At 35.5% G+C, this 27566-nt stretch overlaps 1 protein-coding gene and 2 non-coding genes across 3 annotated transcripts; 1 reads left to right on the top strand and 2 right to left on the bottom strand.

Moving 5' to 3' along the window:
• Positions 1 to 2432: 2432 nt before the first annotated feature.
• On the bottom strand, positions 2433 to 2520 carry trnay-gua. Its single transcript is given in 2 exon segments — positions 2433 to 2468; positions 2484 to 2520. It is a non-coding gene; the product is annotated as a tRNA-Tyr (tRNA).
• Positions 2521 to 3788: 1268 nt separating this feature from the next.
• Positions 3789 to 19712, top strand: LOC121314369 (ubiquitin-conjugating enzyme E2 variant 2). The gene is made up of 4 exons (XM_041247550.1): positions 3789 to 3893; positions 5157 to 5305; positions 12494 to 12619; positions 18497 to 19712. The coding sequence occupies exons 1-4, from the start codon at positions 3878 to 3880 to the stop codon at positions 18641 to 18643; spliced, it is 438 nt and encodes a 145-aa protein (XP_041103484.1). The 5' UTR covers positions 3789 to 3877; the 3' UTR covers positions 18644 to 19712.
• Positions 19713 to 26282: 6570 nt separating this feature from the next.
• trnat-agu lies at positions 26283 to 26356 on the bottom strand. Its single transcript has one exon. It is a non-coding gene; the product is annotated as a tRNA-Thr (tRNA).
• Positions 26357 to 27566: the final 1210 nt, after the last annotated feature.

Genomic DNA, 27566 nt, shown 5'->3' with positions numbered 1-27566 from the left:
ATAAAGAGATAAGGAAGAGAGAGGTATTTCAGAAGCTAAATTACATCATTAAAAGTGAAAGGATATCATTCTAGCTCCCTGTTTCTATCTTCTCCTTTTGAAACAACAATGAGAAGCAGAGCTTACACTAATGCTAGGCCTGTGGCTCTTTATGCAGATAATGGAATGGAATTCAGTTTAAGTACTAGGACCTGGTAAGCACTCAAAAGTGCCCTTTTAATGTCCTCTGCACCTTACTGTATGCTTGCATATGATTTCACTTTTTATTTATTAAACTTTGCAATGCATTCATAGATACACTGTGTGCATGATACAAAAATGAATGAAGAAAATGTTGTGTGTTATACAATAGAAAAGTATGTGTAATATTATATTTAAAAAAGCAATGTACTCAGCAGAGGGAGTCTGGAAGCCATATCTCAGCACAGGGACTATGTATAAAATTACAGTGCATCAACATAAATTAACTCTGCTTTGTTTATTATTTTGAATGTTACAGTGAAAAGGAAACGGCAGTGGGAAAGCAACATATATTGTGTAGGCCCTCCTGAAAATCCCTGATCATAATTTAAGAAAGCACAAAGACATCAAGACAGCAAGGTGGAAAACATTCTTTTTTTTCAGCCTTTTATCCTCTACGTAATGCAGTTTGTAAATGGTGTTTTGATATAGAGGGTGAAAGGCCAAGTTAAGGCAGGCTTGCACAATCCATGTACTGTGACTGCACCAGGAACTCTACTCATTCACATTGCCCAATGAAGGCAGAGATCTGATTTGATTGCTGTGACAACAAGCATATCAACAGAAAGCTCAATTGAAGGTTGATAGGCATTGTTATTAGTCAGGCTTCAGCCAATGCCAGTACTCAGTCCGACACTGGGAATTAACCTATTCTCAGTGAAGTGCTCCCTCTTGTGGTAAAATTGTTGTGTGTGAGGGTTCATTCACAGTAAGGAGAAAACAACTACTATTCCAAATTCATTATCATAGAAAATATTCAGATTATCGTCTACATGATTTCATTTTGTGTTTTTATAGAAGACACTGCTGAAGTGAACTGCCCAAAAAAGTCAAACAGTAGCAGACAAACTGAAAGGAAGGCAGGAAAACTGCTAACTTTCTTAAACCTAGCACGGTACCAGATATCTTTTTTTGATATGAAAATACTTGTTTGCCACACAATTCGTCATCAGCTATAACCACTTTACTTTAGCATGGAGATTCAGGAATACCCCTTTAACTGAGAGCCATGCTGCTAAAACACCATAGTGATAAAATTTGCCCGTGGGTTTTATCTCCAGCAATGTCATTGCGTTCTCACAGTCAGCTCTCTGCACATGTGAAAAGTTTGCCTTCCTTGCAGCAAAGCTAAATGTACATGACGAAGCCACTGTCTGACACAGATTTAGTGCAGACTTCGATGCAACATGTATTACATTGAAGACAATGGAACTCCCAAGAAAATAAAGTGGGTTAACTGTGCCACCCTACCTTGGGTAAAGGTGTTGTTGCTCTACTCCATTCTGATCATGAGCATTAGCAATGCTTGTTCATGTTCATGACACTGACAAGTAAATAAAAGGCAGTTTAATTTGGTGTGAACCCATTTATTTAAATGCTTGTTATGAATAAAAGTACTGTAAACCCAACACCTTCAGTTGGGTTCTCTGTACATTTCTACCAAGGTATTTGTCAATGAACCTGTGCATTTAATGTGGTTCAAATTCATGTATCGATCAATACCAGGCTATCAGGGTGTGGCATGAGTAAATGGTGCAAGGGTGACATCTTGTGGACATACTAGGAATGTCAAGGCATTGTAAAATCGGTTCAGTCCCTTGTCTTCACTGTGGCTTTATGATACATGAATAATGAAGTATTATTACTTTGAGATTATGGTACCCACATAATCACCTACAGTTCTACGCTCTACCAGTTTAGCTAGCAAAGGCAAGTATATTGTAGTGTCTTGTGCGGCAAGACTGACCGTATCTGCACTTATTATCAGGCACCATGTGTGCAAATGAGTGCAGAATAATACCTATTGAATTATTTTGAATTGATAATTCCTAAATTTGAAAAAGTACATTACAGTGGAGAATACGGGCATCGATCCCGCTAATTCCCCGGATTAAAAGCTTGCTTTCTATGCATAGTAGAAGTCTCAACATTGTGAAAATAAATTTAAACGAGAAGCTATAAAACAAGACAAACTTGCTGACTCAAAAATAATAAACATTATATAGCGTTTTCGCACCAGTGTAGCATGCATGTTTACAAACGTTAAAACTAATTAAATACCCGATCCTTCATGGAAACTGAAAGTATAACACACTTATCCCACAAAGAATTTGGTACTAAAAGACGTACAATAGAAAATATGTTGTGCTTTAAATATAAATTTAAAAAATATATATACAATAAGTAAAATTTCCTTCGAGCCGGATTTGAACCAGCGACCTAAGGATGTCTATGCATTTCCACTACAGTCCTCCGCTCTACCAACTGAGCTATCGAAGGCACACTAGATCTGTAAAAACTCTCGTATTCACCGTGAGTCTCCCATATTTGGACCCTTCTCCCAGGACAGATTTTGCTTAAAATTCTACTGTTAAACCTCCTGTCAGCAAACCTTTAATGTCTGCAGGTCATAGCCGTGGTTACTGCAATCCCAGGCTATACCTCGCAGGGTTTAGGACCCAGGGGAGCCCTGGGGCAGGGAGGCATTCATTACGCGAAGCTCCGGATTGCACTCCCCATAATAGTAGATATTGCGATTTCAACCTGCAAATAATAATAATTTTAAAAAAAAATCAATATATACTTAAAAGTATTCCTGGATAGTCATTTCTCAGTGTTATTGTTCACATTTAAAGTATATTGGAAAGTAGATAATGTACTCCACTTGCTGAAGGCACGCTTTTAACCTTTTCCTTCCAGTTTAATTTTCTGCTAAATCTGTGCGCCAGAGAGGGGGCACAGTGTCCTCTTTAAAATTCTCCCGGTCGTTTCAGATATATCTGCCCCACCAGTGGTACTTAAAAATGATGCCTATTAAAGAAAGACAAAATATTCAACAGTTGTGTAAATGTATTCTTGTTCACATCAATTCTTGTACTTATACAAACCCAGCACAACCTGATCTATTAAAACAATACTACTACTAATTGTGTGTGTGTGTGTGTGTGTGTGTGTGTGTGTGTGTGTGTGTGTGTGTACATTCCGAATATTAGCTAAAAAAAAAAAAGCAACAAAACAAAACAAAAAACAAACAAAATAAACCAGCGGTTCTGTTATTGTAAGTTGTGAGGACAAGGACGACAAAATCAGACGACTGTGCTTCAGATTGGACTACAAACATTTAAAATGCGCTATCAAAAGAAGAGATAAATGCCCAATTGGCAGAACTGTGCGAGATGCTATGTATTCCACAATAACAGAACACTTAATGGTGTTCTGCGTAATAAAAAGCAAGTGGTGGCTAGATTCTATCTGTATGTCTTCCAGTCTTTTCATTAGTCTACTGTGATATTCAGAAAGTACAGTAAAAAAAAATGTCACGCATACCACTACAGTTACCAAAGGCATCATTGCTTTGATCATGGTACTGAACACTAGCAAATTATGTTAATGCGAGTCTGTGTAAATGTGGTAAGCCGCCAAATTGCCGGCACTGAACTGGCAATATGGTCGTGTGTAAAAGGTTAATTTAAAAAAAAAAAAACGAAATGCGGCAACAGTGTTGGCACGAATCCTGCATTTTCTGTGAGAATAATCCAAGATAAAGAAAGCAGCGTGGGTTCGGTGCAGTGTTGACGTACTGCCCAGGTGACCGTGATGTCAGGGGCTTCTGTGGTTCTGGATTCGGCTGGACAAGATGGCGGCCTCCACAGGTCTGAGTTGTTTCTGAATTATTTAAAGAAAAAAGAAAGCCTAGCTTTAACAGCATTTTCTCTGTCATTTTATTTTTAATTTCCAGAAAATTGGGAATTCCTTATACAAACGGGGTTTTATGGCGTGTTTCTGCTATATCAAACAAGAAAAGATAAGAGTCTTTCAATGCACAGTCACTCATCACGCTGTGAATGAAACGGTGACAAAATCGTGAAAGGGTGCTGCCTAAATTATCTAAAACGATTAGAGACGCTAGAAGTACAAGTCGACATCTAATTGTTATTTTTTGGTTGTGGTTGTTTTATTTTTGCTTAATATTTAGGCGCGTTTGCGTGTGCAGTACCCGTTTTGTTGTTCAGGAAGTAGTTTTTCCTCGGGCCTGGCAAATTCAGTCAGACAAGGGGGAACAAAATACATATCGGCAAAACAATGTGAATTAGAGGTCTAATATTTATATATTAACTTAATGTGAAAAACAGTGTTTAAAAACAGAGTACATGCTTTCTTTCTTTTTTTTTATGTAATTGAACTCGTTACACAGGAAGTATCGGGGGACTTGTGTGGGTGTGACGGCTCTTGTCTGCATGTTTATTAAATTATAAAATTGCAAGGCAGTCTTCATTTTGTCAGCATTTAATTTATTTTTAATATTAAAACATCTTTTAATTCACTCGGTTTCATAGCGCTGTTCAAAATCTTTTGTAAACATGGTAGTGTTCTTTTTTTTATTACCATATTATACGTGGTAATGAATGATTAGTGATTAGCTATATATATATATATATATATATATATATATATATATATATATATATATATATATATATATAAATAAAATATGTGTGTATTATGCAGTGGCATTTACAAATGTAGTATCTGTTAATATGCAAAAATAAGCATTGCTAAAAAAAAATAGTTTTTATTTACAAAAAAATGTCATTTGTGAAATAGTCTTGCCATTTGTCTGCGACAGTATTTAAAATTCGAATCACATCCCTCAAAATCGAATTAAAATAATTTGTATTGTTGGTGAATGTGGTTGTTGAGTTTGTAATAACACTGAATAAAAATATTTTAATGGTTTTTTAAACTCAACACTAAAAGTTCTTTAACAACAGTAATGCTTCCAAATCGTAATAACGTTTCCCGTTACGTTATCTAGTTAGCACTTTGATTTTTTAACCATGAGTTCAACAATCGTAATGTTGTAGTAATACTGTACTATAATAAACTAGGCTTCTGTTACATTTTTCTTTCTGCAGGAATTAAAGTTCCTCGTAATTTCTGCTTGTTGGAAGAGCTTGAAGATGGACAGAAAGGAGTAGGTGATGGTACTGTCAGTTGGGGCCTTGAAGATGATGAAGATATGACACTTACCAGATGGACAGGAATGATCATTGGACCACCAAGGGTAAGCACACACACACGCACGCACTCTCAACCTGCCCTGTAAGACTTATAAAGGATTGCTTCTGGGTGTGTCAAAAAGGCAGAATTATTGAACAGGTAATGCCATACCACAATCCACACAATGCAATAAAATCCCTCGACCCACTCGTGTGTAGATGGTCTTTATAACCTTTTCATTGCCACATTCCCAAGATTAAAAACAGTGCATTGTTTTCAGAAACTCCTATTTCTAGTCCTGTATGCATTATTATATTTTACATTCATTTTTAAATGCAGTGTTTAATTTCAGTGGTATCAATGTTTTTCGTTAAATTTTGTAAAATATTTTACTGTTCATGATTTTTGCTTTGGCTTTCTGTTTAAATATTTGTTGATAGATGAAATGGTAACCATATTAGTCTGGAGCTGATAGACAAAGAATGAGATGTGGTGCCTTTTTATTGAACTAAACAAAACATAGTCCAATAACATAGAAAAGCGCTACTGCACTGTTTTAATCAACAAAAAGTAAATACAAATTTAAAAAATCAAAACAAACACTGCTCACAGAGCCAAAATAATAGGATTAAACAAAAAAAACTGTTCAGGCTGGGCAGAGCCTTTACTGAACTTCGTACCACACAACACAGAAACATTCACCCCAAAGCACCACCACCAAACAAAGTAATTTCCCCCTTTTATATAGCATGTGGCTGGAGCCTAATTATTAATTATTCAATTAGCTCCAGCCACATTTTCACATGTATTTTGGCAGGGATAGGAAATTAACCCCATCCCTGCCAACCACCACCAAATCACCACAGCACAATATTTACAGACAGGGCCCTGTCCTGCCACATTTACGCATTAGAATAATATTTTACTCACAGTTCATTGTTGGATTTAATGTAGGATCAAGTCTGTTCTGCTACACACAACTCGCTATCATATTGTCTTCGGATATAAAAAAAAAAAAAAAAAATCTAAACATCACTCTTTTGAAACATATTTACGATGATCGCAGGTTACACAGCACTGGGAACATTACTGTGTCAGTGATCATGCGTCGTTAATAAGCGTGCCTGACCAAATATTAAATTCTGTGCTGGAAGAAATTCAAGCATGAATATCGGTGTATGTTATCGGCTGAAATAACACAAACTGCCGATAGCCGATTGTGTTTTTATCTTTCTACCGGTGCCATGCCAATAAGCTACTGTTTATCGGTGCACTCCTAAAAAATATATATATATATATATATATATATATATATATATATATATATATATATATATATATATATATGAGAGGCATGTAAAATTCAATTTGAAGTATCATGCCATTCCTGCTACCCGCTGAGTAAACGCAGAGGTGTATTCTACAGTAACCTTTGTCAAATTCCTCTTACCCCTGCTAAATAACCTGCTCTCGGATGGGACCAATTTACACGTAGGTTTCTTTAATGTCAGTTCTCTGTCTAAAGGCTCTGTTAATTAGTGATTTTATTCAAGATTACAACATTCAGTACGGTTGCATGACAAAGTGTTTTCCGAAAACTAATGTTTTTGAAAAACTGAATCAGAAAACTGATTCTTAAAATGTCACTTCTGTGTTTACATGGTTAACGATAGAAAATCTAATTAGAATTCAGCTGTATACATGGATTGAAGTTTTCAGAAAATACAGGATATTTTCACATGCAAAGTACAGTAGTAGCCTAAGTACGATTTGAAGACTGGACATTTATCCATTATAGTGCTTTATCGAAGAGTCAGGTCTTAAATTCAAAGATTAGTATCGTATACCTCTGTTCAGATTCCCCACTATGTGTAATCAGCCTTTCCAACAGCTAATCTTGTTCTATATTACTGTTTCTTTTGCAGACATTATTTTAAATGATCCTGTCATTTTAAAGCTGGAAAACATTTGCTGCTTCAGTATGGGCTATTAACAAATACATACAGACTTTAACAAATGTATTACTTCATCCCTAACTAGACAAATGGATGCCTGCTGACTAACTACAGATTATTATGTTCTCTTGTCTAAACCACGTGCAGGAATGAAGGTTAAAGTTTGCACATGTGCAGTACACTATTAGAATAAGTTTTCGGAAAAACGTGTTTACATGATACATTTTATTAACTTTCGGAATTTAATCTGGAAATTTATAGGTGCTATTTTCCAAAAACTGACTCTCAGAATATTCCGATACATTTTCCGAAAATTGTGTTTACATGACTTTTGATATCGGAATTACTTTTCTGAAAAATATCGGAATTCTTATGCTCATGTAAACACACTGATTTATATTCACTCTAACTGAAAGTTGGCTTGGACAGAAAGTCAATGTTTCCTTGAGGCTTCTCCATCTAACTATTTTTTTTTTTCCGGAAAGCTCGCTCTACTGCTGCTTGCTACTTGCTCCATAGTGAACTTAGAATCAAACAGGATATTGTTGCAGGTTATTCATCTTTTGAAGTTTTAACCTTGACTTAAACAGTGCATTACCTGTTCATATTGTAATTATTTATCGATCACCTAAGTCAAACCCACTTTCTGACAGAATTTGGGGATCTGCTGTGTTGACAGTCAAATGTGACAGGATTCTTTTATTGTGTGATTTTAACCTTCATGCTGACATTGATTCTGATTCGAAGTCCTTGGAATTCTTGAGGCTACTGGATTCCTTAGATTATATCCTGCATGTCAAAGGTCCTACGCATAATCGTGGCCGTACTTTTGATCGGGTAATTTCTCACGGTTTAGCTGTTAAGAAAGTCTTAACCCTAGATCTTACTATTTCTGATCATCTTGCCATTCTTTTTTAGTTTAATCTGCCAGTCTACAAAGACTGGACCGTACCTTTAAATCCCAGGTAATTAATTCAAATGCTGTTAAGCTTTCTGGTGTATTGAGCTCATTACAGCTCTCTGAGTACTCATCATTAGATGAGCTGGTTAATACCTACAGCACCACCTTGACTGGTATCTTAGATACTGTAGTGCCAGTCAAAACTCAGAGTGTCTTTTTAAAAAAAGCTGACCGTGGTTTAACCCTTAGCGGTCCAATTTATTTTTACACACGTTGTTTATTCGTTAAAAATTCACAGTAAAACAGGTTTAAAAGGCACTGCATATCAAAAGGACACTCAGTACTGTGTCTCCAGCCAAGCCCCACCCCTTGTTCGCTGTATTTTTCACATACCTCTTCATGGTCGTGTATACTGATAAATCCTCTTCTAATCACTTGTTTTATCACCAAACTCCTCAATAATGTGATCCAAGTAATTTATTTTATTACTATAACATCTCAAACTCTGCAAATGTCTGTGATATTCTTTGAGCGCTGGATGCGGAAGCAGCTATCTTCTTTGTGTCCGCGTTATCTCTGTGGTGCAGGGGCTATGTGTATTGCTCAGATATGCTCCTTTTCTTTTTTTCGGCTCCTGTCTGTCTCACTCGACCATTGAAAGGTTTTCTCTGCTTTTTCTGGAGAAGAAACGACTAGAGACCAGTGCTTGACGTCTTTTTAATGTCGGACAGGGTTCGACATCGGACTGGAAAGAGAAAATTGTAATATAGGACCGCAAAGGGTTAAACAAAGATACAAAATGGAAGTACAGGCTGCTATACTCTGCTCACCAAGGTTCACATTTTATCTTGTTACCTTTTTTAAATCGTTAGTGTTATTTCCCAACCCAGGAAAAAAAAACAGAATATGATAGTTATCACTGTGGATTTAAAAAAAAATAACTTTTCTGTAACCCCTTTCTAAGGTCAAATGTAAAACTAGCTTACAACTCCTTACAGTGGACATAGGGTTATGGTTACTATACAGCACATTTAGGAACCCATATATGCTCTATTATAAAATTACGTTTATCGTAACCTCTCTAAGGTTAAATGTAAAATGAGCATATAACTCCTTAGTGTGTAGATAGGATCATGGTTACTGTGGTGTTTAACGTTATAAAGCATCGTGAGAATGAACTATTGCAGTATTTTGAATTGAAACTGATCTGTTGCTGACAACCTTTCCAGTTGGTATCAGCCTTCTCAATTCCAGCCGGCTGCCGCCTAAATTGCTGTCTACTTTGTCAGATGAGCCGACTAAAACAGTTATTTCAAAAAGAAAAAAAATAGTAGTTTACAGTGCTTGTATATTCCTGTGAATACTATTAAAAATATTTATTTTGTTCCAGTAAAATAGCGGTAATTTGCACAATTCATTACCTATATAAGTCTAGTAAAACATTCTTCTATGAGGACCTTTCATTTCCGGGCATATGTTTCCATACACACCATGAATCACAATGGACCAATCAGTTGTGAGCTTACAAGCGATGTTGGTGATGAAGGCTGACTGTTAGTCATATACGGAACAGCACAGTTATGAAATTGTATAACTTTTTTTAAAACAAACCACCTATGTTTTCTGAGTGTCATCTTTTTTTACTAACAAAATACAGTGAGTATATGTTATAGCATTGTAAAATGTCTTATGCATTGACTTAGAAGATTGATCTGAAACCTAGCATGTACAGTTAATTCAGGAAATGATATTCACATTGCACAGTTAATGAATATGACTGAGTATTTTATTTTTATGTGCTTTGTTTTGCTGATTCAGTCATTATTAAACAACAAATATCACTGTATGAGCTTTAAGATGTACCAGTCAGATCTTTTGCTGCAATCAGTTGCTGTAAAACTGTGATCAAGTAATATTATTGACAGTTTACAAACAAAATGCAGATATTTTCGCGCAAAAGTATTTTTATTTTTATTTTTTTTAACCCAGAAAAGGGAATTGACACTTGGGTATAGACGCGCTGGTGTGGCACTGTTCTACTGGCCGTCAAAAAAACCCCCCAAAAAAACACAAAGTACTGTTGTGTCCATGCCTTTAGGGTGCTAAAAGGCATGGTGCAAACACAGATACACAGTATAAATGAGGCATTAGTGGATGGGTGAACTCTGCGTTTGCTTCACTTTTAAACTTTTTACTCCTACACACTCACCAGCTGTATAGTTGGCTCATCGATCTGAGAGGCTCTCGTGGTGACACGTTCTGGCAAAATTGGGCTACAACAGTATTACGTTGAAAGTCTTAAATAGTGTATACAATCTACGTTAATAACTTACCTTTGTCCAGGGTACTACATAAACATTAATATGATTTCTAGTAAGCCATGTACTGCAGTGTTTTGTGGCAGACTGCAAGCACCAGCCAAAAAGGGAAGCCGCTTGCTATTTCCTATAGTAGCTCATGCTAATCTCCTAAGGAAGTGGTATGTTGGTTTGTACTAATCCTGTATTAATAAAAATTAATAACAAATATGTCATTTTACACCAAAGTGATTTTCCGTTTCAACATTACTCTTTTTTTCCATCTGAAGTAGTTTCCATGTTTTTTAATTTCATATACCTATAACTTGATATTTATGTACTGAGCTTTTACTTTCAAGCTACATTGTTCAAGTAAATGCCAATGCATTATTTGTTATTTGTATTTATTTTAATCAAGCAACAGTTAACAGAATTAAAAAAAATAAAAATAAACATTTTCCTTGTGGAAGTGATTTTGTATGAAGTAACTCGACAGCCTATTTTTTTTTCTTTTTCTTTTTAATAAATTAGGCATTCTTCTAAGGGGAGCTTGTATGAGTTTCAAACCAACCACTGCAGCATCTCCTGCTGCATATAGGCCTATTTAAGCCAGAAGAAACAAAACCCTTTTGTGACAGTTTTTTTGCAAAGCTGTCTCCACCTCAGTGTCAAAGTCTCATATCTCGGAAACTATTTGAGTTAATGACTTCATATTTTCAGGGTTATATAAATCTTAGCCCTGTTTCCACTGATGGTATAGCGGTGTTCCAAACTGGATTATCTGTACATTTTTGTGATTTATTGGCCAAATAACTAAAACATAAAAAGTTATTGTAATTTATCAGATTTATACTTGAGCAGCATGACAACTACCAGTCTAAGTCACTGAGTTTAGAAGAAAAAAAAGTAGACCGTATATGTGACGAGTTTCTAAATTTCTCAAAGTTGCCCACCAACAAATCTGAGTTAAAATTAAATTTTAATAAAAATATATATATATATATATATATATATATATATATATATATATATATATATATATATATATATATATATATATATATATATATATATATATATATATATATATATATATATATATATATTATATATATATATATATATATGTACATTGTTTGTTTGGGTAAATGCTTTAATTGGTACAATCGCACAATATCAATAAACACGTACATTCACCCTCAGTCACTTCCTGGTTTTGTCATTACTTACTACAGTGCATTGTGGGAGATTGCTTTGGAATAAGTGGCGCGCTTCAGTTTGCCAGTATGAAATCGTTTGGTTCATGGAACACAGTGAAGTGCAGCTCTGACACGTACTTCAATTCAATTTGGCACCCGCTGGAGCATCAGTGGTGTTGGACGCATATTGTGTTAACCAGGTCATTGATCTCTGACCAAATATGGCTGCCATTGATGTCATGTGACCTGAAATTACAGCTGTATGGAAACAGCTGTATTTGATTTTATTACTTGAGTTCTATTAACAGTGTAACCCCTTTAAAATGAACCCTTTCACTTTTGCATTGCTTTAACCTCTGACCATAACAGTGATACAGACGATGTGCTTTGTTGGTTCACAGTTCTAATCTCTCAATAACGTTCTACTCTAGGTGATGTTCAGTGAACATTAACCATTTCACTACCCACATTGTTTAAACTCTGAACCTCTCTACATTTTACTTCATGTTTAAGAACCATTTGATCTGATCTCTCATCTATTACACTAAACAGGGATGCTTTGTTATTGTTCACAAAACTTCTGTTTCTAGTTTAATCTTTTTTCTTTTCAGATTTATATATATTATACTTACAGAAAATGATATTATATAATATATATTATATATAATATATATATATATAATAGATATAATATATATATATATATATATATATATATGGTATATATATATATACATACACACATAATATATGTATATATAGATATAATATATATATATATATATATATATATATATTATATATATATATATATATTATATATGTATATATAATTCATTATTCTTTTATACCAAATTTTACAGAATGTAGGTACTGATACTTTTTTGTTTTTTTCCCTAGACTAACTATGAAAACAGAATATACAGTCTCAAAGTAGAGTGCGGACCTAAATATCCAGAAGTACCACCAACTCTTAGATTTGTAACAAAAATTAGTATGAATGGAATAAACAATTCCAATGGAATGGTAAGTGTATTTTATTATTTGTTTATCTTTTTAATCTTCAATGATCTATTCAGCTGGAACTCCCATACTACAACTCGCAGCTTGACAAGAGATGCCCACTAAGAAGAGGCACAGATCTATGTGTTTAATAGGGATACACTGGTTCTAAAAATTCTGCAGATACTGTTGATGATAATAGGATTTCTTTAAACATAAAACAAATATTTTACATTCTGACAAATTGGTAAGCCCATCTCAATTTAAGAGGGGGGAAAAAAGTGAAATAAAGATGTATTTACAAAGATACAACCTCAGTAAAGTACGTGAGCCATTTATACAAAAGCATTCTCCACTCTTTGCAATAAAATTCCACAAACTCATCAAGGCATATTGGTAAAGCATATTTTATATTGGTAAATTACCATGACTGTAACCACAACAAATTTCTCAAGCCACTTTCACATTGGCATGCTCTTCCCGGATCGGAGCCTACCCGCGTCAGGACCCTGTATCATGCGGGTCAGCTATGCGAAACGTAAATATTTATCGCATTAACGTCGGTTTTAAAACCCAACCAATTGTTCTCTATGGCATGGTTTCCATGAAAAAAGTCTCACCTTTTTCTCACGCTATTTTAGTAGTACCTATATGCATAATTCCCAACCCGTAATTTTCAAACAACCGTTAAAGGCAAGATAACGTATAGATTACAATAAATACATAAATCATGCCCTCATTGGACAACTGTAAAATATAATTAAATGTTTACATTGTAACATCATGTTAAATACAGCACATGCATCCTGGTATACATTCTGCTACAGTATGCCTTATAAAAAATGTAGTACAGAGTAGACATTACATAATTTAATGTCATTAACTGTAGAGTTAAAACTACTTTATTTAACCCTTTTTTTTTGTATATTGTTTTTTTTTTCTGTCAGGAGCTTGTAATTTTAGAGCCATAAAAAAAAGTTATTTAATATTTGTAGTACTACGCAGCAGATGAGATACGATTTTTCATTGTGCAACAAGATACTTTCGCAGCTACATGACCTTACATACCTGAAGCAACAGTTGCAATGTGACACATTTGAAAACTGGCAGATCTGTTAAATTACTGATCAAGACTGATACATGTTTGACAGCATGATGTGGAAATTAGGTGTCTTCTCCGATGGTGTTTCAACATATATGGCAGTAAATCATACATAGGGGTCTACTTAAATCGCGATTTTGCGGAAATCGTGAAATTAAGGGGTCACCGCAAAATTCACCTCTTTTAGGGGCCAATGCATACAAACAAGTATGGAGAGGAAAAAAAAACTACTGCACAACGCAAGCGACGCAAACTACGTATCTTCCTTCTGATAGGCCTTTTTTATTCCTTTGCTGTCCTGTGTGCATTGCACTTAAGCAAAAAACAAACAACAAAAAACACCCACAAATAACATTTACAAAAAAAATTCTCCCAAGTGGTTAACGTTGTTGTTTACTATTCAAATGACAACAAAGTTTTAATCAGCTAATCGGTGCGTCTGTACTGCTTTTCTGTGACCTGTAATGTGCAGTAGGGGGCGGGACAAAGTTGGTGCTGCATTGTTTTTATTTACTGTAGGTTGCTAAAATCTTATTTTCAGCATTGGAAGGTAAAATAGTAGAAGTGGACGTCAAAAAAACAAAGTATATTTCGGCTGATGATCATTTCAAGATATTTCCCAAAGAAACTGTACACGCAGATTGAGGTAATTATTTTGCATATCTTAATGTGTCTTTGGAGAAAATACGATAGATCGCTATTTAGCTTCAAAATCACACATTAAACAAAAGGCTGCTAAAGAGGCTGCTGAACAGAACGTAAAATTAAACAGCTTTCAGAAACCAAACTGCAAAGTTCCTGTCTGCAAGTTAAATCAGTACTAAAACAATCTAGCAGAGCCACCTCGCCTCAACCTGCTGCTTACTTTTTAGCAGTTGAAATTTTAGGCCCGAATAGCCACGTTCTCTATCTTTCTCTATGTAATAAAATAAATTATTGGATGGGACAAATAACATGACAACGAACATGCTGCATATATTGCCTTTTATTAAAGTATGCCAGATACCCTTTGGTAACCGAGTTTGGGGCTGTTTCTAATCGATTTCCACATCTGTATAACTTGGCAAAGCTTTGCCTTAACTTCCAACCAATTCAGTGGATGCAGAACGTGCAGTCTCAATGTATGGGCAACTCAACTGCAGGGGAATGCTGCATGCGTGCCTTTAACAAATGGCAGCATTCTATTTTAGTTAGGAAGCAAGTACCACTATTTTTAGGCTTTATAGTGTTCTGAAATACTGTCTACTTAGGTTTATTTAATGTTTAAACATGTCTGCGAAATGTCCGCAAAATCCTAATTTTATTCCGTAACCCACATTTTGTTTAATTTAAATGCCCGTTGAATTCACTGCAACTTAATTAACCCCTATGGTCCAAATAGGTCAAGGAAACTTTACCTGAGGGTATATAACAGAAAGTAGAGATAAAATATTAACACCACTAGAACAGTATTTCGAGACCCATAAAAAGTTATATAAAAAGGTACGTAACTTCGACAATGCATTAACGAACTTAAGAATCAACAGTATGGTCTTATGCTAAGTTAGGATACATAAAACGCAACGGGCAGGCAGGCAGGCAGCGGACAGCACTGTCGGACACCATACTTTCTACGAAGAGTTTTCATATCGAAGACAATTAAAACAACGAGCGACGCCTGTAAAAGTGACGCCCTTAGTGACAGATGAAAATCGCCGGAAATCACACCAAGTATAGACATTGTCATGTTTGTTGAAATGTGCAATTGTTCAGTTGCATAATTGTTGATTTTGCGCCTTTAGTGTGGTTTATCGATCTGTAACGTACAATACTCGCGGTTACAATTAACAATTTTCTGTATTAACAACTTTCGTAATTTTGCTGTATTGTACTGTCTAATTATTATACGTTTACTAAACTAAAAATAGGGTTTGTTTTCAAAGCAAAATTCCCTTTAAACGTTACGATTAATCCTGTCCAATTGATTTTGAATCTATAAGTAACGTAGTCTTTCTACAGTATTCCTAGTGTATGGCAAAGTCGATAAAGGACAGGTTACATTAACTTATTTTTCAATTGCATCAGTAAGTTGGTTGACCACATTTTAATTTCAGCTAAAAACTTAATGTTTTATAAATGTAATACCAGTCATGCAAACCCATGTACCTGAAACAATTTGCAAAATTACAACTAATTTACCGGAGATGGATGACAGTTTTCCGTCAAAATGGCCTCTCTAAAGTCCATCCTATGATTTTTTTACAGAAAAGCCCCCCCAGGGGGGTGGCGCTCTGCAGCAGAGGCATCGCAGAATGTGCAAAGTGCCAACGTGGAGCAAATTTTCCAACTTTCGAAGCTCCGTCACCGATCTAAATGTTTAGATCTATTTTTCAGCAAGCTCCGTCTATCGAAATGCAGCCGGTTTATAACACAGGTGTGCTGTTATTTACGACATCTGATTGAATTAAGCATAATTGTATGTGAGGTAAGTCACTTGGGCTGTGCTTTCACTTTGCAGGGGTCGCGGAGATGCTGTACAAAAAACTATCTGCATCCGTGCGACTAACTTTATCTGATCCGCTCTCTGCACTCCACCTGAGAGATCCATCCGCAGTAATGTGCACAAATTGCAAAAATATGTTTGAAGGTATTGGGAGCGTGTTAAGGCCAGTTTGCCTGCATGTGTATGCACAAAAAACGACAAATTTGGATAGCCTAGCTGTAATTTTGTAAATGTTTTATAGCTGTGTTTTCACCTATGTTAGTAACTGTATAGCTTGTTAATTAACAATTTCCGTACACAAGTAATTCCATTTATATCAGGAAGACATTTTACGACAATTTTAACCAGTCTTATAAGGACACTATCTCAAGAAAGAACAGTGACATGCGTCAGAACAATTAACATTTTGTGTTACAAAAAAATAAACAGGCAAATAATCAAGGCAGTAATACTTTCGGTAGCCACAAAGCTGAGCTACAACAAAAAATAAACTGATGGCTTGACAAGGCAAGATAAACACAAGCACATTGTGGTGACGAATATAAAATATTTTGTTAGTGCTGAAAATAAAATTAAAGTAACCAAAACGTTTTATTCTGGGGCCGGTTGCACTAAAAAGGTGTTGACTTAAGTCTCAGACTCCAGTTAACTTATCTAAGGTAAGAACTTGTGATAAGACTGTTGCACAAAGCAAAGCCTTGAAAAAATAAATGTTAAATTGACAGTGTTACCATGGATTACAAATCACAATGATCTGACTGGAAAACTACAAAGCATGATGGTTGATTAAATGTAATGTGGCCAGTGAACTAAATACATTTATTGCCAATACTGTTCAAATCTTTATGGGTCTAAACTTCCAACCATTTTCATTTGTACTAGGATGAGATCATGTACAACCCCAGATCTTGGGCCAAAAGATTTGTTTTGCAGGAGTTTGTGAAAATGATCATTGGCCACTTTCACCCATGTAGAAATTTGACGTTATTTATGCCATGGCTGTTTTCTGGCATTTTATTTATTTATTTATTTATTTATTGTAATTGTATTTTATCGTCCCATATTTTGATGGAATATAATTAGGCTTGCTGCTGTTTGATTTAAAAAAAAAAAAAAGTTTTGCTAAACCGACAATTAATATCGCTGTTTATTTTAGAAAGAATTTACCATTTTTTTCGATCTTTATTTTTCAATTCAAGCAGAGAATGGGTGAAATCGACCTTTATCTGTTCAGCATGCAACAAAACCATGGTTACCAACATTCTGATTGAAATAACGTTTGGTCACAGCTGAGCTATACATTTAAAAAATGTCTCAAATAAACTAGTAAATGCAGCATATGAAAGTGTATTACCCAGACTTTTATAGCATACATTTACAAGTAAAAATATGCACAGAACAAAACATGAGATAGTTGAACAGAACTAACTTATTATTCTGAGTCTGAGCTCCCCTCCCCCACCTCCTGCTTTAGCACAGCCGGACAGTTACAGGCAAGGCAGATGGGCCCGCTTCGTCCTGCTGCAGAGACTTCAGCAGTCGGGCAGGGTATTGTGCACAATATTCATTAAGTGTTTTTCTCTTGTGCCCTGTTTTCAAATCAAACTAGTAATTGTCACCGTATACATAAAGCAAAAGCTTACATACACCACAACCCGCTAATGTCAAAATAGGCGTTTTGAATGACAGGCGCTGTAGCTGGCAAATGAGAGTATTCTAGTACTGCTTCAGTCAGTGAGGTCTGACCGCTGAGATGACTGACAGCGACCCCCAGGCATTCAGAGCGGAACGGAGTCGGGACATTCAGCAAGTATATACATTTATTTGTCGAACTGATATTTTTGGGGAATTCAACGTTTAACGAGCTTTACTGATTTTAATATCAAAGTAGAAATTCTAAATATAATTGATAAAAAGCAGGGAATTTTTAGTATGATTACAGATTGTGAACATTTAAGAGTGATTTTCCAGCTCCATCTGACCTTTAGGGAGCGTAGGATTTTGTTGGGTTTGTCTACTGCTACCAATGTTAATTTTACAGGGTTGGATTAATCCTTAGATACCGCCAGGCTGCATGCGGTTACATTCCTTTAGAGACATTGAAGCGAACAGCCAGGTTTGCAATGCCAGTGCTAAGACCATTTCAGTTACAGTACCAAAGTAAATCGAATCAACCAACTATATTATCTCATTTAGTTGATGGTACGTTAGATTAAATCAGTAATCTAATTTTTAAAATAGCCAAGAAAACAGTACTTTTTGCTGCAGTGTTTGTTTCACATTGAATTGTTTTTTTATTGTATTTTTTTCATTACAGGTGGATTCACGTAGCATACCAGTTCTAGCTAAATGGCAAAACTCCTATAGTATTAAAGTTGTACTTCAAGAGCTAAGGCGTCTAATGATGTCCAAAGAGAATATGAAGCTTCCGCAGCCACCTGAAGGACAGACGTACAGCAATTAATTCTAATAGATTGTTATAACCCTCTGTCTTAAAACCTTATTCTCCTAAAATGACATGTACATTTTCACAATGCTTACCACCCACACACAATTTCATTAGGGGGTGCAGGAGTGGGACATTTGAAAAAGTGAAAGTATTTGACATTATGTGAGGCATAGTTTAAAGTAAAAAAATTAGAACGGCACAAATTTATTATTTTTCTTTAATCAAGGCACTGTTTGTGGAACATAAGCTTGAAGTATGTTGTATGTGAAAACTTAAGTCAGGCTTTTACTAGGAGAAAAAGTGTGATCTGAAAGTTTAAGGTCATTGCAGAGCTGTATATATATATTAAGTTAAAAATACTGGTAAACAGAAATAGGATGTGTAATATATAATGGCATGCTTAAAAAAAACATCTTAATAAAATAGAGCTGCAAAAAAAAAAAAATTGTTGGTGAAATCTAGCAGGTACACTGAAATATGTTGCTGATATTGTTAATTAATATTAGAAGTGTGGGTGTAGACTACTAGTAGTGTCACAATGTTTTAAGGGTTGTTTTTGATACCTTTATTCATGACAATTAATTTCTGTAAAGCAACTCTTGTGTGACATGTAATAGACATTGCAAATATTTGTTTACAGTCTTTGTTCTACTAAAACTTGCATTTAACTTTTTGTGAAAAAAAGTAATAAAGACAATAGGTGTATGGAACTGTGATTTTTCTGAGATGCAAGTATGGATGTTCTTTTTGACACCTCGTTCAGATTCTGAGAATTCCTTTTTCTACATTTCTGAAAGACTTGTAGACCAGGAAGATGTTTTTGTTGCAATTGTAATGCATCCAGCTTCAAGTTCAGCTGCATGCAGTATTGTCATGGAGATGTAGTGAAAATGTGGAAGTTGAACCTACAATTGCCAGACTGACACATTTCCCCTAGTATATTGACTCCCAGAGATCAAACATAATAAATAAAATATATACCGGTAAATGCATTAGTCTGGCTCTGATATGAAATGTAAGATAATAATGATACACATTTTATTATGTGCCGTTCAGGTTTTTTGTTTTTAGTCGTGTCCCCCCCCCCCCACCACACACACACAAACACAATTTATTTGTTTTTTAATCTTGTCTATTGTAACAAAAATAAAGCAAATTCTGACATGTGGAAAATGTGTTAAGAAATGTAAAATACAATTACAAGTGCAATTTGAGGTTTCTAATCACGTAAAGTGAAAATGGGCCTGGATTCATTTGTTTGTTTGTATTTTACTGTTGGGTCACCCACATTAATGTCTGTATGGTAGTTGAATTTATGGTAGCTTTTATTTATTTATTTTTTTCTTATCTCCGTTATGATTGCCCTGATTTTGTGGAATACAGCTAGATCTGGTATTTTACTTTCAGATATTTTAGTACAACACAAATGTGTTTGAGAGACAGAATGTGTGGGTTTGCTGGAATGTATCACTGGTCTACAATTCCTAAATTGTTTTGCTGAAATTTAGGACTGAATAGCACATGAATTTAGTTTTAACCTTTAAATGTTTTTGTGCATCTTAATTCCAAGCTATATTTACGTAAACATTGGCATTTTTGGTTAACTTGAGCATCTGCTGCCTTTGGTATTCCAAATCATAAAATGTGTTCAGTCAGCACATTTGTTAGTAAATTTAGATAAATATTTAAATTCATTTTATATAGTGCCTTTCATAGTCGACCACCATCGCAAAGCACTTTAAAAGATAGTGAGGAACAATGCATAATACATTAAATACAGTGAAATACAGGGCATAGTACATTAAATACAAACAGTAAATAGCAATTAAGCAGCTAGTAACAGATAGGGGGCTTAAAAAACATTGAAAGCAAGAGACAACCAGTGGATCTTGAGTATTGATTTGAAGAAAGCGACTGGAAGCTACTCAAACTAAAGCTGGGAGAGAGTTCCAGAGAGTCGTGGTCATGAAGTTAAAAGCATGCTCTCAGAGTGTGGTGCACTTTTCTTTGGTATAACAAGCAAGCCAGGTTCAGAGTACCTCGTCTTGTGTGCAGGGACGTAGTGGGTCAGCAGGTTGGAGAGATACGAAGGGCCTTGTAGGCAAGCAGGAGAATTTTGAAAGTAATCCTGAACTTTACAGGTAGCCAGTGCAGCTGGGCAAGATAGGCAATATGGTCATGTTTTTTACATCTGGTAAGGATCCTAGCAGTGGCATTTTGAACCAGCTACAGTCGGGTTATGGCACGTGACAGAAGACCACCATAGAGAGGGTTGCAGTAGTTGAGTCAAGAGGAGATATATGCATGATAAGAGTATCTGCATCCGGGACGGACCTTTTGAGATGTTTCGGAGGTGTTAGAAGGAGGATTTCATTACAGGAGATTTGGGCAACAAAGGAGAGCTTACTATACAGAAGTACACCAAGGCTTCGTACAGTGGAGGAAGACAGCAGCAGACAGTTTCTGAAGGTTCAAGGCAGCAATATTGAGATTCTTGAGTTGAGTTTTGGATTCTTCTAGAAGTTCAGATTTCTTGGTGTTGAACTGAAGAAAATTGGCAGACATCCAGGCCTCGGTCTTGGATGCAAGCCAAGAGCCGGACCATGGCAGTGGGACATGCAGGGTCTAGTGTTAGGCAGAGATGGGTGTCATTTGCATAGGTGTGAAACATGAGGCTATGTTGGCAGATGAGATCACCCAAGGGAAGCATGTTGATGTTGAAGAGAAGAGGCCCAAGAACAGACCCTTGAGAGACACCGCAGGTGACCGGGTCTGCGTCACCACTGCTTCTATCATAGAAGACAGACCGCATTTGTCCAGATAAGTAATAGGATAGGTTCCAGAGATCCCAGCATCCTTTTGAAGGCGGTCAAGAAAAATACTATGATCATACGCAGCAGTTAGGTCAAAGAGGACAAAGACAGGGAGCAGCAGCATCATATTTACCATCCGGAGCAGAGCAGTTTAAGCACTGTGATGCGGCCAGAAACCAAACTGCAGAGATTCAAGCAGATTGATATGTGTGAGATGTTTCATCAAAAACTTTAAAGAGTTTTGGAGAGAAAAGGAAGAGTGGATATGGGACGGAAGTTAGATAAGACAGTCGGGTCAAGGGAGGGTTTTTTGAGCTCTGGTGTTACTCGGGCAGTCTTGAGGGCAGCAGGAACAAAGCCTGAATCCGGGGACAGGTTGAGAGTGTACATAATGGATCAAAAGCACAGAGATGGATGAGATTTGTTGGCCAGTAGTCCAAGGGGCACATGACAGTAGTTGATTTCAACAGTAGGTTGGAGACATCAGTAATGGAGAGAAGGAAGTGAGAGGGGCAGTCGGAGGGGAGTCAAGGTGGTGAAGTACTATGCTGGGTTGTGGTAGGAGAGCGTAGAATAAATAGATGATAATAAAAAAATACCCATAGGAGTCTACATACATAGCTCACTTCTAGCAAAGGTTTTGATTTGTCTAAAGAATTAGCTTGCCTGTTTTAGGTGACAACATGGACAGTGTTACAATAAATGTTTCCAACTGCTATGATTGAGGGGCAGAGTGGCCTGCCTTTCTCTGTTCAGACACTTGATTTGCAGATCTATTGAAGTCTTGATCTTGGAAACCTCTTTCCTCTTGTGAATTAAACCATGCAGCAACATTTATTAGAAGACACTTCCTTGCAGCACTTGTGGCTGGTTTCACAGATCCAGACAGGTAAGGACTTGCTTGCCTAAGGTAAGATTAGGTAGTCCTAATTGGGTCTGAGAAGTTAGTCTTTAGGCAAATGACATGTATTTGCATTAACAGCGTCAAATCTTAATTTTTCTATAATAAATTAACGTTGATTTTCAGAAGCAATTGGAGAATTAATCGGAAATAACAATGTCGGTTCAGTAGAAGAGTATCACCCTAATTTGAATGACCACATATCGCTGACAAAAAAAAAAAAAAGGATTTATTTGTTTCTGTGAATTAGAAAGATTCCTTAATCATTCCATTTTATTTTTTTATAAAACAAATTTTCACTGCAAGTATTGTCAAATCCATTATCATGATAATGTAATGTTTAATCTCTTGTCTTTTCATATTTTATTTTTCGGAGTCCATGTATTATCTAAAAAAGATACAATTTAAGGTATGAATAGCTTCACTTTCTGTGGTCTTTTTGTGAAATAAAACAGTACACCACTTCTGATTTGTTTAGTTTTTTGCATACAACATATTAGTAGAAATGCAGTTTGCAAATCCATGACGATCTTTAAAAGCTTCAGTAGCCTACAGTCATGTTCAGAAATACTTTTCATTTTATTTTATTTTTATGTATACTCAACATTCCACAGAAGATCCTTCAAAGGGTAAAAAGTTTCCTCTAGTTTGAAATGTTCATTAATTATGTGAGTTGAGATCAGGAAAAGGCATGTACAGGTGACAGTCTGCAAAAAGTAAAACACAACAAAAATATAAGACAAACAGATTGTGCCCGTTTTATAATATATTTGTTTTTTATTTACTTTTCAAAATTTTAATTTTTACTTTGTAGAAATATCTGACTATGTAGCACCTTTCGGAATTCTCTAACCCCATGCAAGCAATAGAAAGCTGGTTCATGTTAAATAATACATACAACAAGAGAAAGGTCACAAGTTTTGACAAAATAGCACATTTTGATGTTCATACTTGTCACATTTTAATACCTGAATCAAAAATAATATAAAAATACAAAATGCCCAAAAAGTCACTGTTAATCTAACAACATAAAAGCTTTGTGTTTTCAACGCAGGACTATTACATTACTGGGAGATTATTACATTAATGGTTACAATCATAGTTCTGATTAATTCTTCATAATCAGTTAAATGTAGACCTACAACAATCACTGCGGCAAGAATGTTGAATCCTGAATATAGTCAGCTGCTTACAGTTCTTTAAAATATATTTTGTTTAATGCTGAAGTGACTGACCGTATTTGGGATTCAATAGTCTGACTGCAGGGATCGTGGTAAATAAATTTTAAAAAGCACATCAAGCACTTACAACCCTATGAAGTACATTCACAAATAAGTAATATAAATTTTAGGTCAGAATAAAAAACATAAATAAAAGCACAACAAACAAAGACAAGCATTTAAAAACAAATATATATATATATATTTTTTTTAATTTAAGAACACAATTTAAAAATTGAAGTGATCATAAGCGTTACACAGAGCCAGTCGTTAAAAGAATTATCATTTGCAACAGGGTGGTACTTCTTTATTTTTCAATTGTCACGTGATAGGGGTGTATGCCTTCAGGGTCAATTGTCACAAGGTAGGGGGTGTAACGCCTATAGTGATGATGTTTTTTTAAAAGCTGCACGCGCAAGACCTCCCACAGAGACGGTCCTCCCACAGAGCACGCCTCCGGCCTGTAGTTATATACTCTTGGAACAATGTGGCTGCATGCTCACGGTGTTCATTGTATGTGTTTGTAATTCCGGTTCTGGAATATGAAATAGATACACTGTTGCTTAATCTGTAATAAATTAGAGTCACTCTCCTAGATGTGCCTTGGATAGCTCAGTTGGTAGAGTGGAGGACTGTAGAGGAAAACCATAGGCATCCTCAGGTGGATGGTTCAAATCTGGCTCGAAGAACTTTTTTTTTTTTTATAATCAACATCAACACATTTAGGACATGTATCTAGTTATAACATGTTAATAAAAAATAAATTAAAAAAAAAAAACTTGTGCATGTTGGAATGTGAACAACAATACAAGGTGTATTTGGGCTAGACAAGCACAGGTGCACAACAGAAACCAGTCACTTATTTTAAACTCATGCATGAAATAATGGAGAATAAATAAATACAGAAATAAATACATGTTTATATATTTATTTATGTGTCCCAAAATGTATTTATTATGTCGATGTATATTTAATAACATTAATAATAATATACAGTGGTTTGCAGAAGTGTTCACCCTCTACTAGTAATGTCACATTTTGTTGAATTATAAATAATGTATGCACAGTTCTTCAAACATACTTTTTTTTATTCAAAGCTGTAGTGGTTAAACTGAACACTGTTATATGAGGAGGATAAATGTCAACAAAACTTGCAAAGAAAATGTACAAAATGAAATTTACTGGTTACATAAGTATTCAGTCGGTATTGTCTACTAGCTTTACAGTAGGATGGAGAAATTTTTTACCATTCTTCACAGGAAAATTGCTCTAGTTCCGATAAGTTTGTTGGGGATCATGAATGGACTCGCCATAAATTTTCGATTGGATTCAAGTCAGGACTTTGACTGAGCCACTCAAGAACATTAATGCTCTTCTTGTTCAACCACTCCATATACAATACAAGTTATAAAAAAAAGACTTGTGAAAAGTCTTTATAAAATATTTTCTTTATAGTTTGTAAGCCAAATATTTCCATGACGAAGTGAAAACAGAAAAGTTCTTCAGTTTCTTCTAGCAACACCACAACAACAATGACAGGGTCCTATATATCTATATATATATATATATATATATATATATATATATATATATATATATATATATATATATATATATATATATATATATATATATATATATATATATATATATATATATATTATAGAAATGTTAATACAGTGATGTGACAAAGAAAGTACATCATTAATAAGTGGAGGATGCGTCATACCACCCAACACTACCCAGATCAGGTCACCCTCCCAAACTAAACAGCCGGTCAAGCAATAAACTGGTTCGAGATGTCATTCTGACCTGTATGGTCGGGTGGCAAGAAAGAAACTTTTCGGTCTAAATTCCAAGCGTTACGTCTGGTGCAAGCCCAACACTGCACATCACCCAGGCAACAACATCCCAACTGTCAAGCATGGTGGTGGCAGCATCATGTTATGGGATGCTTCTCTTCAGCAGGGACTGCAACACGTGTCAGGATAGAGGGGAGAATGGATGGTGCAAAGTACAGACGAATCTTTAAGGAGAACCTGTTTGAGTCAGTCAGCCAAGACTGAATGGGGAGGAAATTCACATTTCAGTAGGATAATGACCTGAAGCACAAAGCCAAAGCCACACTGGAGTGATTTAACAAGAATTAGTGTCCTTGAGTGGCCCAATCAAATTGAAAATTTATGGCGAGACTAGAAGATTACAGTCCTTCGACGATCCCCAACAAATTTATCAGAACTGGAGCAATGTGTATATATATATATACACACACACACACACACACACACACACACACACACACACACACACACACACACAGTGGTTTGCAGAAGTATTTACCCCCTACCAATAATGTCACGTTTTGTTGAATTACAAATAATGTATGCAGCCCCTTAAGTCAGTACTTTGTAGAAGCACCTTTTGCAGCAATTACTGCTATGAGTCTTTTTGGATAGGTCTGGATAGCTTTGCACAGTAGGATGGTGAAATTTTTAACATCAAATATATTATGGTTTAAAATCCAGATTAATAGTTTTGAATAAGCAAGTTACAAAATCATCAAGTACCATAAAAATGTAAACAATTTACTATCTATTCTTACAGTAGAAGTGTGCAAAACAGTATACCAGTCTATTGCGAAACACACATTTAAAAACACTATTTTTAATTCCTAAATATAACTATTCAATTGCAACATGTATGTTAGATTAATAACTAAAAGGCACCGCTGGGATTCGAACCCAGGATCTCCTGTTTACTAGACAGGCGCTTTAACCAACTAAGCCACGGCGCCGTACAAGCGTTTTGCCCTCTTCTGTTTGGTCTAAAGTCATATACCTTTCAAATGGTATTCCACATTTCATCAGTTCACACATGGTCGCCTAGCCACAATATGTTATATTTTATCTCGCCATGTGCATTTGTTTTACCACATAGATTATCTCACAGTACGCGTTTCTTACAACACAAAATATGGTACGACAAGCCATGGCTTTCTTTAGTTCATACAGTTGCTATTGAGTTGATCCGACGCCCGATCAGTAGCAATGATAGGTATCTATCATACATCGCATCACAAGACCAAAGTTTTGGTTATGTAAAAAAACATATTTTGTTAACTCAAATAGATGCGATGGAATTGAGTTTGCCATATTCTGTAAATGTATTGTTACGATAGTCTAGATTCCATTTTTTATTTATTTTTTTATTTTATTTTTTTATCTGCAATAGTCTATATTTACGAAAAAAAAAATGTTATCGAAATATCTAAATTAGTCATGCAACGTTATCATTAACGATGGATATCTTTACTCAATGGCAAAGCTCAGGCTGGTATGTGTTCCTGTCTGATCTCGTTCCTGTTGATAGTTTCTCTGGTGCTATTTAACCACACACTATTCAATTTCGTACACAGCTAAAGACCACTCCCATTTATCAAACCTTGCAGTCCTTGGACAGCACGCTGTTCTGTAATGTTGCGTCCTGTTGTGTGGGAAAGGTAAATAACACAGCAAATAGCACATTTTTGATAAGAGCTGTGTAAAAAAAAAGAAAACTTTTGAAAATGAAAAGGTGTAACGCTGTAACATAGTATGGCAAAAATCAACATAGACGTAAAGTTGGTCTGCCTGTAGCCGATTGTTTTTTTAATTAACTTGTTTGCCGATTTATTTTTAATTGACTTGTTTGTCGTTACTTTTTTCATTTACAGACATTTCTGTGTACAAAGAAATACGAATCGATTACTGTTGCATTGTCTGATACTTAATGTACAGTGGTGTCATTAATGCAAGTGTTTATATGTTGTAATAATGGGCTCGGAACCACTGCGGCAGTTGCTATTCGTTGTCTGTGAACTGCGCAGTGATCCCCACTCAGAGCTATTTAATAGTGCTTATGGAGCTGATTTTTCAGTTGCAGGCAACTGGCAGAGGTACTTTTAAAACCTAACTTGCTGGTTATAAAGGGGCTGTATCTCCATCATCAAAGCTAATAAATAAATA

The sequence above is a fragment of the Polyodon spathula genome, chromosome 4 (genome assembly GCF_017654505.1).
Source record: "Polyodon spathula isolate WHYD16114869_AA chromosome 4, ASM1765450v1, whole genome shotgun sequence".
In the NCBI taxonomy this organism is placed as follows: domain Eukaryota; kingdom Metazoa; phylum Chordata; class Actinopteri; order Acipenseriformes; family Polyodontidae; genus Polyodon; species Polyodon spathula.
Note: the sequence above shows the minus strand (reverse complement) of the source record. Positions and strands in the feature narration are given on the sequence as shown.